Genomic DNA, 17228 nt, shown 5'->3' on the forward strand with positions numbered 1-17228 from the left:
GAGTTCGAGTCTAAGCAGGCCATCTCCTGATGATAAAAGTAGCAATGATCAAATCGCCTTCAAAATAGGAAGCCAAGCAAGGACATTCATGTGAAGTCCAAAACAAAACAAGGTAATATGATGATTGAGGTGATGGACCGAGCTTGAAATTGACTTCTCAAGCTGCCTACGTATCCTGAGTAAATCAGGAATCAGGTCGGACGTAGTTCCTGCCGCTGGTGATGTATTGGTTGTAAAGCCTTGATAATTAAGTTCCATCATAACTGGGTGAGCTCGAAGTTATCGGAGAAAATCTCACCACATTTAGCCTAGGAGGACTTGTTAGGTTATAATGGGGCTTAGGACTTGGTTCCAAATGAGGGTAAAAGCTCAAATGTGCCCCCAGGGTCTAACTAGAATCTTCAATTTTTGCCTTTATTGCTTTCTTTCTTTTTCTTCAATTTTTGTGAGCAATTTTCTCTCTTGCCCCTGCCTAGGGTATTGGATTGCTTTTGGATTAAAGCTTTGCTCCTTTTTTTTTCTTTTTTTCCTTTCTTTCTTTCTTTCCTTTGGAGCTTTGCTATTTTTTTTTTGTTATTGAATTTTGAAATGGAAAAGTGCTTTTCCCCAACATTGGCAATATCAGGCTCTAGTACAAAAAATGTCTTCTAATCAGACCCCAGAGGCTAGTAGGATTAAATATGTGAAGGGTACCTTGGTAATGGGATATGGGTAGGCCGTAATGGGCTTTCCAAAGGATAGGCTTAGGCCCAAAAAGGGTAACTAGTGGAGTTTAACTTCTCAGGATTTTTTTTTTGGATAACTAGCGGCCAAGGATGGCCTCCCTTAATAGGCTGAATGATGTGAAAAATTCTCTTTAAGCTCCTTACTCGTTGGAAGGGGATTAAATGTGTGGAGAGCTCAAGACCTTTTATTACCAAGGCTCTGGCACCAAAATGAATGACGGATGACTGATGGGCTCCCTCCCTTTTTTTTTTGAAGAAAATAGGCAAAAGATCACTGCAAGATTCATCATCAAGAGATGGAAATGGGGAGGAGAACAAACAAAATACTCAAAATAAACTATTTCATTAAAAACTGAAACGATTACACCATGTGGAAACTTGATTGGATTGACACAACATCAAAATTAAAAAGAAAAAACTTCTCACACGAAACCGAAAGGGAAAAAAGCTGGAAATACCTAACAACATGACTGACTACCTACAACACCGAAGGACTTGAACCCAGACATGACCAACCCCTCTTTGTCTTCTATAATCATCAGAACTTCTGTACCAAAGAGCTTACTATCATCCATAAATCCTCCTTGATGCCCCAGATGGGCCTACTAGGCTGCTTAAGACTCTGCCCGATCAACCACGCAGTTAAAGAAGATCTCAAAACCTGGTAACTCCTTTCCTGATATTTCATCGAGCCACAGTTCTGAAAACCCAGAGTATGAAGAGTCATGCACTTCCTTAATGAATTGACCATTCAGGTTCTTGAAATAGGGTACCATCTCAAGAGTCTCAGATGCTTCTGATTGATACTTCATAAACTCTCCTTCAACTGTCTTGATCTGTTTGTGCTTCGCGTCCGATTTCACCACATGAACATGCCCGTCGCTCTGGATAGACAGACGCCTAATAAAGATGGTGGGGTCAAATTCTTTCAAATCATCACTAAGAGCATTGAGTGATTGGTGATTTGGAAGAGGATTTGTGGTCACATTAGGTTGTTTAGGTCGGAGCTCAAACTTTTTAGCATCATAAAGGTTCTGTATAGCATGTTTCAAATTGAAACAGTTATCTGTGGTATGTCCTTCTTGGCAATGATAGTGGCAGAATAGGTCTGGATTATACCAACGTGGCTTTGGCTCGGGAATAGGCCTTGGTTGGATCGTAGAAATCAATCCGACCTTCGCTAATCTGCTAAAAACTAAACTCAGGGATGCACCCAAATTAGCAAACTGCCTCTTTGGTCGACTGGGAGGAGCTGTCCCTTGCTCTAGTGTGAACGGAGCTACCATTGTGGACGATGTTGGTGCCGCAAAAGGGAGAGTAGGCATTATGGCATTGACCCCTGAGCTTTTCTGTTGTGGAGGTCTTCTGCTACTACTGGACTCAGTTGCATACCGATCCACTTTGGGGAGTTCCTCTTGAAAGATGGCATCCTCGACCTGTTGTGCCGCGACTATCAAACCATCGAAGTTGAGGATGGGGAGAGCAAACAAAAACTTTCGGTATGGGTCTCGTAGTCCTCTCACTATCATTCCCACTTGCTCTCTCTCATTGGACCTATCCCACATCTGAGCCGCTTTGTCCCGAAACCTTTTCAAATAGCTAGTGAACCCTTCACCTGCTGCTTGCTTTGTTGTTTCCAACTCTCTCCTGGTCAATTCTATCTCTGTATTATAGGAGTATTGGCGAGTAAACGCCTTCATCATGTCATCCCAAGTGCGGGTTAAGGAAGAATCTAGGGCCATTAGCCAATGGTGAGCAGCACCAGTCAGTGAAAACTGGAAGGCTTGCCCCAGTTGCTCATCCGTGAAGCCTCGGCCTCCCCTCAATTGGCCAATAAAAGATCTTAAGTGAGTACGGGGATCACCCCTACCATCAAACTTTTCAGAGGTCCATTTAAATTTTTCTGGCAACCTAACATGAGGAAAGAAACACAACCCTTCTGTATCAATGATTTGATCTTCAACACCTTTGAGGTTCCTGATCAAGTGTTCAAGGCGACCGACTTTATCCTTCAACTCTTGGTTCTTAAGACTTTCAGACTTTCCCATAGCAGGGCTATTGTCAATCACAACATTATCCTCAACACCTAACACATTGAGGTGAGGAACAACCCTAGGACTATGGAGACGGCTCCGTTGGTCTTGAACTTCTGCCGGTCGAGCACCACCAACCTGAGCTTGCATCATCGCAGTTAAGTTTGCTAACATCTCCTCAATCTTAGTGACACGGGCCTCCAAGGGGTCAGGATTTACTGGTGAAATGTCATCTTGACTCATGGTATCTGTACCCTTTGGGGAAACGGGAAACACTTCTAACGAGGGTTCTGGCGAAAGCCTCACTAGTCTACTTGAATTGGGACCTCTGACCCACAAGGGTAGGGAATGGCTTTCCTGACGAGAAATGGTGCCTCAACTGGGTAGAATATGATGAGAAAGTGAAACTTCGGATTACACTCCTTCTTGGTACTGGAAAATGGACAAAAGAAAGGATGAGATGGTAACAAGTACATTCTCCTACGTGAGCATAACTAGGGTCAAAGCATACACAAACAAGGACAACTAGACCAAACAAGAGTCAGCTCAAATGAGAGTGGCATCAACTTAGCGGTAAACCAAAAGGAAGTGCCCCTAAGTTGAAGAGACTCTCAATTGATAGATCAAACAAGGTGGTTCATGTAAGAACTTCCATGTAGGCGGATCTACATCGAATCAATCACCGAAAACCGTGGTGGACGAATTTGGGTCCATCATTAACATCGAGGTAGCATGTGTGAAACCTTTACCAGGTTGAGACCTATACCACATCGGACTGGTGGTGTTAGCATATAGCCACAGTACCAATCATACGGTGCAGTTGTAAGAATCAACAACTGGTGTAGTTATAAACACTAGCACCTTTAATGTTAATGATAAATCCAATCCTTCTGTTGGTGAATGGTAGATTGAGACGGGTAAAAATGACTACAAGGGGTTCCAACATGAACCGCAAACAATATTACATTAGTTGTGTTGATCCTAGCCATTGGTTCTATGTCCGAGTACATGATGCATGTTGGCTAGGTTTAGGACCGGAAAGGCTACCTTGACAGGACCGATATACTTATCACCCGTATATACGAAATGAATCAGAGGTACGTGGTCCCTTTGATATACCAATAGGGGAATGGCTCAAGCATATCGAACTCAGAGTGTTAACCGATTGTGTCTCTTTGGGCACACCTAAATGTGTGTGATCTCCCTCAAGCACGCAAGGTAACACCCTCGCCGATAAGTTCAGTATTCCAAACCTATATGGTACGGTATCAAGGGGTGTGATGTAACTGGGGGCGGCCCAAACATATGTAAGGGACCCTGACAGCTACACCACGGGGGTGAATAAGGGTAAGGCATGCTGTGCTCAATGCAAGAAGTGTATGCAAGTGATGAAAAGTGAAAAATAACATGTCAATATACAACAATAAGGTACAAACAAACTATACAAACAATGGTCAATCAAGAGTCTGACCTCCCCAGTGGAGTCGCCACTGTAGGTGCCATGGACCTCCACCCCCGCGAGATCGCGATACTGCACGTAACGCGTGTACACACGCTCTAGGGTTCAACCCTAATGAGATGAGATAGTATCCCCTGGTCGTCAAATGCCAAGGGGGGGATACACGCTATGGGTAAAAGGGAGTCGCCACCTAGAAAAGGGTCTAGGACCATAAATGTCTCCCCCAATCAAGGGAGAGAGACTAATGACTCTGATGGATAAGGCTAGTTTGCACCAAGATTCTGGGCAAGTGTCAAGTGACAGACTGGGAAGGTGTTAGGCACCCAGTCTGCCCGACCCGAAGGCCGGTCTCTTTCTGTTTGACCAAAGTTTGTTTGTACCCTACTAACTAGTCCTAAATCTAGGTCACTGAAAACCCTAAACTAGGTATCTAAGCATGACATGTGAAAACCCTAAACCAAATGTCTAAATTATGCTAGCTAGGTTATGATGCAAATAATGAAATGATTACACTAATTAAATAAGCCTAAATGATTTAATTAATGTATTATGAGTCTTAGATTAAGCTAATGAAATAAGCCTAAACCTAGGATTAGTTTAGCAACTTATGAAACCCTAAATTAAACTAATTCGATTAATTGAGCCTAACCCAGATGAATGATTAATAAATTTATGAAATCCTAAATTGAATCAGTTAAAATGGTTAATCATAATCCTTAGTAATTTGTGAAATAAATTATTGCAATCCTACTTAATCTAATTGGTAAAAATATTTTTAAATTAAATGGGGCCTAATTAAATTAGAAAAGTTAAATGGGCTAATTACATTAAATGAATGCATTTTTTCTAATCTACCTAATCTAGTATAGGAGGATTAAACTAAACCTAAGGTTTAATTAAATTAATTATGAAACCTAATTGGACTAATTATGTCTACTTTAAGCTAATCATAAGATGAGTTAAACATTTTTCAAAACCCTAGTTAATCTAATGAGAAGAGAATCTTTTAACTAATTAATCTAGTTAATTATCCTACATTAAATAACTAATTAGTTGATTGATTAAAATAAACAAACCCCTAGAGGGAAAAAGATTGATAATTACACAAGTTTAATAAATTGAATTGAATGAAGAAATCAAATGCAATGATTTAAAAAGCTAAATTAACAAACCACAATTAAATAAACAACAGTTGAAATGACTAATTACATTAACTAAGTTACTTTAATTAATCTAAATTAATACTACACTAATGCAAGTGAATGTTGGAGTACAAAAGATAGGAGATAGTAGGAAAATCCAAATCCTCAATACGCACCTAATGCTACGAGCCGGTTTGAGGGGCCAGCCACGCCCGTCCTAAACTAAACACGCCCTAAACTACGTCCCATATATTATTAAGAGATAAAAGAAAACAGAAAAAAGAAAATCATGTCAAAGATCCTTATCCGATGTTGGCACAGAGAAAAATAGATTCAAGTACAGTCTGATCACCACAGATCTCAAACCCAACAAAGAAAAGAGAGCATAGTGAGTTTTTCTTCTTGTATTTCCTATTATAAAATATATATACCTCCCTTTACTCTCTTCCATAAACAATATGAGATTAAACATTCCCTACTGTTCTGCTTTAAACAAAAAGCAATATCAAGCAGATCAATGGTTCAGACACGATAAAAACATGGGAAGTTAATAGTGGTGTTTTGAAACTCATATAATACAACTCCACAAATCAAATATTAAGTACTTCACATAACAGGACAAAGAGGGAGCTTCAAAAGAGATTGTTCCACTAGGGAGAGCCAGGAACTCTCAACATATTGGGGATCTATCAATGGCACTTGCTTTTGCACTCGAAAATGGTGGCACACTGAGACAATTGACATCTTCAGGCAACCCGATGTTGGGTTTCCTGCAACATATTGGGAGATCTGTGGATTTTGTGCAAATGGACAGGAGCAGCAGCAGGGAAGGAAAAGAGAAGAAGAGAAGAAGAGAAGAAAAGAAGAAGGAGGTGCAGGCTCGGATTCGGTTTCAGCAGCAGGGAAGGATATTTTCACAGAGAATAAAATCCAGATTTAAAAGAAATCAAAATAAACAAAATCAGATGGTCAAACAATGTTGGAACTGGGATCGAGTTCAACAAATCAATAATAGAACAGCTACTGAAAATCAGGGATCAATCTACTGGTTAGATCAGCAAATAGAAGGTAATCTTAGTCGATCTAGGATAGGGGGAAAAAGTAACTTCACAGACCAAAACAGAAATGAGAATGTAGAGATCTAAGAAAAAAAATCGATTACAGTATATGAATTAATAATCAACCAACAAAATGGCAGCAGTACTAGATTGATTATAAATCAGAAACTCAGATTTAACAAATGAAGGGAGAAAGGAGTAGTTGCAGGTTTGGTTAGGAAGAAAAAGAGAAGAAGAGAAGAAGAGAAGAAGAGAAGAAGAGAAGAAGAAGAAGAAAAGAAGAAGAAAAAGAAGAAGAGGAGAGGGAAGTTCGGTTGCTGCTGCAGGAGAAAAAGAAGAGAAGAGAAGAAGAAGAAGAAAAGAAGGAAGAGGGGGGTTCGGTTGCTGCTGCAGGAGAAAAAAGAAAAGAAGAGAAGAAGAAGAAGAAAAGAAGGAAGAGGTCGAGTTCGGCTGGAGATCCGGTTGCAGCAGAGAAGAGGAAGAGAAGAAGAAGAAGAAGAAGAAAAGAAGAAGAAAAAGGGTGTTCAGGTTCGGCTGGAGAAAGAAAGAAAGAAAAGAAGAGAGGAAGAGGAAGGAGAAGAAGAGAGGAGGGCTAGGTTATAGGTAAAATTCTGATCCAAGGGTCCAGATTGAAAGAACAAAAGTAACTTAAAAAAAACTAAACCAAATAAAGGTAAACATGTAAAACAAAAAACAATTAAACTTAATTAAACTAAAAGAATCAATTAAACCATAATATCTTTAATTGGACCGGAATAAATCAATTTAAATCTAATAAACCGTATTGAACCAAACTGAGACTAATTAAACATGATTAATTTCAATAAATTAATTATTAATAAATTAGCAACTAATCTATTAAATTAGATAAACTAGTTCTAATAGAAAAGAAAAATACCTTAAACCGGCTTTAATCAAGAAACAAGGGGAGATAACCCTTGTGCTTCAAGACCAAAATCGAACCGAACCGGGCTAAGTCTCTCGGCTCAAGGAAGGATTAATGTATTAAACTTTTAAACTTGGAGAATGTTTGATTTTAGAGGGAATTAGCAAAAACCATATTCCTTCTCCTAAATCCTTTTTTTCAATTTTTTCTCCTCCCCCTTATTGGAAGAGGGGAATGGCTATTCTTATAGCCTTGGGACTTGGGACAATTCTCTCAAATTTCCGATGTGGGACTAAAAAACTAGAGAGAATTGTCCCAAAAGGCTTGCTTTTGGACAAAGGGGTTTGGGCGCCACGTGGCACCCTTTGATTGCTCGAAATGGAATCTGATACCGAACTTTGGAGTCAACTTTCGGGGGTCATATCTTTCAAACCGTTTGTCGGAATTCGACGTGTAATATGTCGTTAGAAAGCTCAGTCCGAGCATTATCCAATGATGTGAGACACGATTATAGTCTCGATCGGAAACCTTTACAAAAATATGCATAAAGTAGGGACCCGGATTATAAAATGAAAGAGAGAATCGAGCGTCGATTCGCATAGTTCTCGCATCAAAGTGTAATGTCCGACTTGAGGAGACAAACAACAATAATCCACAACATCAAATTCTAATTTTTGAAAACATTTTCTCTTGAAAGTTTATAGGAAAAATTTGTCATTTTCTACTCTAAGTTTGAAAATTCTCCAAGTATAAAATGTCCAACATGTAATCCTTCATATTATCATCATTGCCGGGGGGTGACAAAATTCGGTGTCTACATTAGGTTCCTTCCCTGCATCAGTACCCAAAGCTGTAGTGATCTATCCACTAGATTAGGTTGTACCACCAATGCCGCTAGTGACAAGGTGACACCTTCCATTAGTAGTTCCAAATCCAGTTTTCTGGCCTCCTCTATAAGATGCTCATTAGTGGTCAGTGATGCAAGAGTCAGTGACTGGGATTTCTGACTAAGTGCATCAACTACCACATTAGCCTTTCCTGGATGATAGTGGATAGTACAGTCATAGTCCTTCATCAGCTTTAACCAACGCCTCTGTCTCATGTTGAGCTCCTTCTGGGTAAAGAAGTACTTGAGGCTCTTGTGGTCACTGCAGTTCTCACTCTTCTCACCATACAGGTAGTGTCACTAGATTTTCAGTGCAAAAATCACTGCTGCCAACTCCAAATTATGGGTGGGGTAGTTCTTTTCATAATCCTTCAACTGGCAGGATGCATAAGCAATGACCTTCCCATACTGCATCAATACACAACCCAATCCCAGCTTGGAGGCACCACTATACACAACCATTCCACCTATACCGGTTGGGATAGTCAAAACTGTAGTGGATACCAACCTTTGCCTTAGCTCCTTGAAGCTCTTTTCACAAGCATCAGACCACTCAAATTTCACACCCTTTTGTGTGAGTTGGGTCATTGGGGTAGCAATGCAGGAGAAGTTCTCAATAAAGCTCCTATAGTATCTAGTCAATCCTAAAAAACTACGTATGTCTGCCACACTCTTAGGAGTCTCCCATTCTAGGATTGCCTTCACCTTGCCTAGATCAACATCTATACCCTTGTCTGAAACAATGTGGCCTAGGAATGCCACTTGTGATAGCTAGAACTAGCATTTTCTAAACTTAGCATAGAGTTGCTTTTCTCTCAGACGTTGTAGTACCTACCTCAGATGAACAACATATTCCTCTGCACTCTTAGAGTAAACCAAGATGTCATTAATGAATACAATCACAAACTTGTCTAAGACATCTTGGAATACCCAGTTCATCAAATCCATAAATGCAGTCAGTGCATTGGTCAACCCAAATGACATTACCAAGAACTCATAATGCCCATACCTTGATCTGAAGGCCGTCTTACTGACATCACTATCCTTAATCCTGAGCTGGTGGTAGCCCGATCGAAGGTCAATCTTGGAGAATACCTCGGCACCCTACAACTGATCAAATAAGTCATCTATCCTTGGTAGAGGATACTGGTTCTTGATGGTTAGCTTGTTAAGCTCTTGGTAATCAATGCACAGTCTCATACTTCTGTCCTTCTTCTTGACTAATAGTACCGGTGCTCCCCATGGAGACACACTAGGTCCAATTAATCCCTTCTTTAGAAGATCCTAAAGTTGCACCTATAATTCCTTTAACTCTATCGGGGCCATACAGTAAGGGGCTTTTGACACTGGTGCCGAGTCAGGGAGTAGATCTATAGCCCGATCCAGGTGCAAACCTATCAAATCAACTGAAAATACATTGGGAAATTCCCTCACCACATCTAGCTCGGTCAATGGCCTAATCTCTATCTTAGTATCCATTATAGATGTAAAGTAGCCTTGACACCCTTTATCTAGCAGTTTCTTCATCTGGAGTGCTGATATGATAACCTTCTTGGCTTTCTTAGGCTTATCCCCTTGAAAGACAAACTCACCTTCATCATGAGGTCTGAAAATGATCATCTTCTCTGCACATAACACACAGGCTTTGTATGTGGATAACCAATCCATCCCTAAAATCAAGTCAAAGTTGGTCATATCCAACTCAATCAAGTGACCATTCAACTCATGTCCACCTATAGTCATTGGACAAGGCTCATACATATAGTTCGGACCTACTACACTTCCTATAGGGGTACTTACTGCCAAAAACTGAGTCAATCCTTTGGGTGGAATCCCTATTTTCTTTGCGAATGCCGGTGACACAAACGAATGCGAGGCTCTTGAGTCAAATAACATATGAGTAGGCAATAATGATATCAATAAAGTATCTGTCACTACACTGGGTGTAGCCTTTGCATCTTCTGTGGTTATGGAAAACACCCTTCCCTGTGGTCTCTGGCCCTGTGGGGGCTGTGCTGGTCTGGATGCTGCATAGATCTGCTGGGGCCTAGGTGGCATAGTGTATAGTGCATCACCTGGCCTCGGATGGGGGCATATCTTCGCTAGGTGGCCTAACTGATCACAATGAATACACCTTGGGCTTGACTCCGTAGACTAAGACACAACACTAGAATGGGAGGACTGAGAAGTCTGGCTAGTTTCGGGCTTTCTAAACTGTACTGGAGTTGGGTTGATATAAGACACTCGAAGGGTTTCCTACCTCCCCTAGAATTAGTAGACCCCATAGGCCTCTTTCCTATTCCTTGCTGGGTCGAGAAGTTATCTCTATGCCGATCCTCAAGATATTTGGCCACTTGGACCACCTCGGCATACGTCTGTAGTTCCAACCCAACTATGGTTGACCCAATTTTTGGCCTCAACCCTTTCTCAAACTTTTTAACTTTAGCCCTATCACCTTTGAGATGCCTAGAAGCAACATGAAAAAGCTCCTCAAAACGTTGCTGATTCTCGAGCACAGACCGAGACCCTTACACCAATTGAAAGAACTCACTCTCTCTCCTATCCCAAAATCTTTCTGGAAAATAGTTCTTAAAGAAGGCCCCTTTGAAGTCTGCCCAAGCAAGGTTTGGGTTACTCATCGTTAGAATGGGCTCAATAACACTCCACCAATCATCAACCTCATTTTGCAACTAGTAGCCTATGTACAAAATTTTTTGCTCTTCAGTGCAGCCGATTAGCCTAAACACCTTTTCCATACCACCAATCCATCATGATGGATACGATGGATCTTGGTCCATCTTTGAGAAGCATGGAGGCCTAAGTTGCTGAAATTTCTCCATCATCTTTATTAGGTCTTTCCAGCCCTCTACATGTCCTGGGCTTGCACTGGTGCCGGGTCTTGTACATGCCCATGCCCATGCACTTGTGACCCACCTGATGTTTGAAGGGTAGTCGATCTGATGAGTATTGGAATGGGTGCCGATGGAGTAAGAGGTGCGGGCGGTGCACTACAGGCTCCCATTACCGCTTGGATCCGATTATCGACCCTGACCATGAACTGATTTTATCTTTCCTTAACTCCCCACATCATACTATCCATGATGGAAGCCACATCATGAGCTATAAGAACCGATGGAGCTAGGGGTGCATGCGGGGTCTACCTCGATTTCGTGTAGGGGATGCAGGAGGTGAGGCACGTGGTTGAGATTGGGATTGGGTGTTCCAGTGTGATATGACTCATGTGGAGGAATCCGATTAGCTTACATGCACATAGAAGTTTGCATGTAATTGGAATACATGCATACATAGCAGGTCCCACACGTATACATAAGGTAAAATTAGGGTTAGACCATACATAGGTGGGGTCTATAAATACTAGGATCTGATTGCACGTATATAATAAAGGGGCCCATAATTAAGGAAACAAATAATAATAAAGATTTGAAAAAAAAAATCATTCCCAAATAGTTCATCGGAAACAGGGGCCATTTTCATCGAAAATATGTGTTGGTTCACCAAAAATATCAGTCTTATTTTTGGTGACCAAAACAGAGAGTAATTAGGTGAATTTCAACTCACCAGAAAAGGCACCGGATCCAGGTCCAGTGTTTCCTGTGGGTTGTTTCCGATGGACCTAAAATCACTATAAATAGGCTCGAGATTGGGGTTTAGTTCATAAAACCCTAATGTAACTTGTGAAGAAGGAGTGGAAATGAACAAGGAGGGTTTTCCAACTTATTCCACACCTATCCCTTTTGATTTCACGATCGATCGGAGCCATCTACGAATTCAAGGTATGTTTTCTTCCTTCTCTGACCTAGTTTTGAGATTTTTTTCTCTATGAGATTGGTTTCACTTGTCTAAACTAGGTTTTGCTCTTTAAATCCTTAGGAAAACTATCGTAACCATGTCTGGACGTCGCGTTCATACTCATCGCATCGTTACACAAGAGCAACAAGACATTCCTGAAGAGGCACAATACAATCCTCTTCTATTTCACTCTGTGGCCGAGTAAGATCACTGGGAAAGCTTCGAGTACCTTAATGTGGACCCAATAAAATACGTGAGGATAAGAGATTTCTGGCGGTTCCACCTTCTCCAATGCTTCGAGGCCATTGGGTGGTACTGTATCTTGAAACCCAACAAGAAGTACTACTCACGACTTGTAAGGTTGTTCTACTCTAACCTCTAATGCGTGAACCGAGGCATTGAAGAGATGTGAATCACTTGCTATGTAAAGGGGGTCAAGATTTCTTTCGATATGAGGCAGCTGACCGACCTTTTGATAGTTACCAACACAGGGGACCTGGTTTACTATCCTCCTAGGACCCCAGCCTACGAAGTCCAAAATCCCGATGTTCTTCAAGAAATAAATAATATGTTAACCAAGAATGCTCATGGATGGGAGCGCATAACCAACTACCTTACCACCCCGAAGGTTGTTTGCCGAGCAGTCCAGTTGAACATTCTTCCCACCTGTGGGCACTACGATGAGGTGTCTGTATTGCATGTCTATGTGATGTACTGCATATACATGGGGGTGCAGATATGTCTTCCCTACCTTCTGATGTGGACTATGGTAACTCGGTCCGAGGGAGGGGATCCAATAGTTGAGAACTTATGGTATGGGTGGATACTAACGGACATCTTTCTTCACTTTAGGGTAGATTTGGAAGGTGAGGGATGCTTGGGTGATGATGTCATAGACTTCAACCAAGACTACCTAAGGAAGATGACCCTAGACATAGGTGAGGTATCACCTACTGAGGATGAGGATGAGCAGACTATGGAGGTAAAGGGTCAGCTGGGTGGCGATGCCGATGATGTTGGTAGTGTAGGAAGAGGAGCTGCTGGGGTTGGTGGTGTCCCACCACCTAACCCACTGACTATGGGTTCTAGAATAGCTTCCACTTCCCAGGGCACTAGGGTGCAAGGCCCTACGGTATAAACGATGTGATGGCCCACCTGGACACCACCACGGAGCTGTTAAGGAGGATGGACAACCGCCTCGAGGGTATGGATAGGAACTATTGTCTTATGGACAATAGGGTGGCCTCTCTTAAAGCACTGATGCAGGCGAAGACCTTTCACCTCGCCATCCCAGTGCCATCCCCAGGAGCACATAACCAGCCCCAGAACTAGGCTCAAGGCCAAGAGCAGCAGCAGGATCAGCAAGAGTAGCGGCATGTGTTGTCGTTGCCACTGTTGTTTTAGGATTTCCTTTCCATGTTTTATTTGAGTTTCATGTTCTAGACCTTAGTTGAATTTTATTTTCTGTCATTTGCTTCAGTTATTTGAGCTTCCTAGACTTAGGCTAGTTATAATTTCCAACCTTCTATCTTTACTTTCATGAAAATGGTGTAAGTTTATGTAATTAAATTTTTTATCTAATGAACGACTTTGACACCTATGCTTGTCTCCTAGTTTGTGAAATTCTATTATTGTTGTCTTCGATGTTTTTTATTTAAATCCTAATTTTTCCAAATTCATGGTTTGGCTAAGATTGTGAGTTAAGGCAGAGCATCACGCTCTGATACCAAACTATCACACCCCACTTCCAGTGAACTAAACTTACCATTAGGAATACTGATGGTGTGAGTAAGACACGTGTCTGTCTTACAAACTTACCATGATCTCTAATCGTAGTACCTTTACATTTCACAATCTCAAATCACAAACCAACCACTAGTAGCGGAATCAGAGTAATATAGTGGAATCATAAATAGATGGGGAGCATCTAATGATATTGTAATTATCCATAACTAAATTTATCTATTCATAAATAGTCAAGACTTATAAATAACAAGTGTAAAAGTATACTATTCATAGATCTGTATCAAAATAACAAAATACGCTATACACTTCATGGTGTTGTGTATGCACAGAAATCACAAGCATAGTCTTGGTCATGCTCCTCCACTTTCGACATCCAGCAGTCGCTCACTCCATACTCGGGTACAGAGGAAAGAGAGTAACTAGCCATAGGCATGATTGTACCTACATTATCATCTAAAAAGTGTGTATACGTGGGGTGAGCTTTCCAACTCGCTCACTGAGGGGTGGGGTTCATGCACATCCAAGCAAAGCAGTTGCAATAAATAATTATGATGTATGATTACAGAAATTAAACACATGGTCCATGATGCTTATGATGCAATTCATTTGTTTTATTATCCACCTAAAAAAAAAACTAAGTCTAGTAAATGCTACTACAGCACATTAGGCTATATCCCTCATCTCGAAACCACAATCGACTATACAAGGATACAAACCCTAGCCGTGAATAAAAGCCTACAGGTCCCCATATGCATCCATGGGTCACCCAGCAAACCCCTAATAACCCCCTCCTAGTTGTCACGGCATAGGTACCAATCATCGGCCATGCCGAACAAGTCCCCGCCTTCGACAACAATCACATTGTACTGCGGGTGTGGCATACCAGGAAGGCACATTGAACATACCACAATGGGATATCCAACACCTTAACCCCTGTTGGCAAGGGTTCGTAGCATAGGGAGTGATACCTAACAATAAATATTCTACATGCCTTCATAATGATACAATTAGTACAAATTACACGATACCGGTAACACATCAGCCACAAAGTGTAATCCATCTCCAAGTATAGTCTTGGGGTACACGATATCGGTAATACATTGGTCACAAAGTCTAAACCACGATCGTTTACCTAATCTAGCATACATATAACAGTTGAGTATGGACTACGTAACACCGGTACCAATCGTCGGCCATGAAGCGTATCCATTTTCAAATGTAGTCTCAGAGTACACGATACTGATAACACATTGGCCACAAAGTGTAATCCCACGACTACAACTAACTCTAATGCACATAATCAATGCATGGATGCATCAAGCATAAGGCAATCACAATACCGGTACCACCTCGGCCACACCAGATTCTGTTTCATACATAAAACAAACACGTGGAGATCATAGTACTGGTACCACCTTAGCCACACTAGATCCCGCCATACATCTCCATAATAATTCATATCATAATTATAAAATTTAACATGTGATAGAACATTATCTTCAAGTGAACAGTATAAATTAACATGCAATTCTACATATGTGAGCGATTCTAAATAATAAACATTCCCAAAATAAAAGCAATCCATCCCTCACCTTGATTATGCTCATGTGATTTAGGGTTCAAGTATGGCCACCGATTGTCCGAATCAATTCTGACCCTGAGGTACGTGTGCATCATTGTCATAGACACAAAGGGAACTAAACATCAATACTTGTTGGGAACACCGGGAGGGGACCACATGGGTCACCCCCAAAGGGTACAAACAAAGTCCATCAGTGACAGTAATGTCATCGAAAATAGACACTTCCCATCAGAAATATCAGTGTTATTTTTTATGGAAGTGGCAGAGAGCTCCTAAGGCTCAGGGGTTCACCGAAAACTGCCCACTGGAAGTAGGGCCAGTGTTTTCGTTGGCTTGTTTCCGGTGGTAGTATAGCAACTGCCCAGTGAATTGGGGCTTTTTGGCTCAGGCCCTATCGTCAGGATTTGTTCCATGGAGTTTATGGGGGATGCCCCTAGCATCACTATGAACCAATAAAATCCTAATTACACCGAGCCGTTTGGAAGACATGTCGATCGAACGATCAAAACCCTAGTTGGTCAATTGGCCAAACTTATTGTCGGAGCTCACCGGACTCAGTTTGAGCTTGGTAATGGCACTGGGGGGGTGAAACACGTAATCCCCGAGCTCAACATGGTTTGTGGCCCAAGGTCACTACTATACCTAGCTTGTCCTAGGCCAAATTGAAGAGAGAGTTGTATGAGAGGTTGTACTTACCTCCGGCCAAGATTTATGGAAATAATGTGGCAACCGGTACCAAGGTAAGTCCTTCCCTCCTTCTTCTTCCTCTTCTTCCTCTTGTTCCTCTTATTCTCCTCTCCTTTTCCTCACCCATGCTTGTACACAATGAGAAATGACGAAATGAATCCTCATTTCTAACTTAAGAGTTAAGTTGGGCCTTAGGGCCTGTTTGGTTGAACCCCATTCAGTCCGATTGGGTTAATCCGACTTTTAGAACACGAGGACCCGACTACTTTGGTCCGTAAGGTGTTCATATTAAGAGGAACATGTGGGGGAGGATTTGGGATCATCCAGGGCTGTCTACGATGCAAGAGGTGGGACCCACATACATCGGAACCCAACCAGCTGTGAGGGTAGCGACCGAAAACAAATGTTCTCTCTTCCCCTTTGGGGGGGAAATGACTTGCATTCCATCCTCTCTCCTCTCTTTCTCTTTCATGAGGGAGGTGTGTGTTGTGTGAGCTTACCCTGTGAGCCCCGCACTGTCATATCTTCGCTCGGAGATACATAGATGCCTATTTCATAGGAGTGCAAAGTTCGTCATTTAAAACGGGGGTTTGATGATGGTCCGATACGGGGATCGGGATCATACAAAAGGGTTTGGAGTCACCCCCTAGGATTATGGGCCTAGGACCCAGGGGCCCAATTCCTGAGAAAAGGGCCCGAAAGTTGGTCTAGTCCAGAGATTTAGGGTAAGTGTCAGGTTGTAGAATTTGAACGGTGTTAGACACCCAATCTACCCAATTCAACCGATCTTCCTATTAGACGCTTAAGAACGAATATTTTTCACAATTATTCCTATTTCGCATGCATGGCTAAGTTATCGCACATATATACATTGACTGAATTTAAATAACTATGTACACTAAAATAAGGTCCATATAAAGTCTATATTGTGCTAAGTCTATTGAGAAATTATACCTGAGCTTGACTCCTGTTTCAGGTCAAGAGGGGTAGAACCCCTAGTTGATGCTAGTACAAACTTCTTTGTGGATTCTCCGGGCTCAGAGAAAGATGGTCTTGACCTCCAACTTCTTTTCTCGAGAGATGCTGACTATGATAATATTTGAATAGAGCTCTGGCTAGGAACTATTACTTTCTGTTTTTGAATTCGGACAGAGCTTCGGCTAGGGAAGGCTATTTCTGGGCTTAAGCTGAGGTGATATTTGAACAGGGCTTCC

At 41.6% G+C, this 17228-nt stretch overlaps 1 protein-coding gene across 1 annotated transcript; it reads right to left on the reverse strand.

The window, feature by feature from the left end:
- Positions 1-548: 548 nt before the first annotated feature.
- LOC122075673 lies at positions 549-7377 on the reverse strand. The gene is made up of 2 exons (XM_042640795.1): positions 7316-7377; positions 549-3190 (listed from the first exon to the last, which is right to left on the reverse strand). Exon 2 carries the CDS (start codon positions 2999-3001, stop codon positions 1340-1342), a length of 1662 nt encoding a protein of 553 aa, XP_042496729.1. The 5' UTR covers positions 3002-3190; positions 7316-7377; the 3' UTR covers positions 549-1339.
- Between the last annotated feature and the right edge of the window lie 9851 nt (positions 7378-17228).

Source organism: Macadamia integrifolia, chromosome 4, assembly GCF_013358625.1.
Source record: "Macadamia integrifolia cultivar HAES 741 chromosome 4, SCU_Mint_v3, whole genome shotgun sequence".
Taxonomy (NCBI): Eukaryota; Viridiplantae; Streptophyta; class Magnoliopsida; order Proteales; family Proteaceae; genus Macadamia; species Macadamia integrifolia.

Coding starts and splice junctions, on each gene's coding strand:
- LOC122075673 (XM_042640795.1), bottom strand. CDS start 3,001: ATGAGTCAAGATGACATTTCACCAGTAAATCCTGACCCCTTGGAGGCC.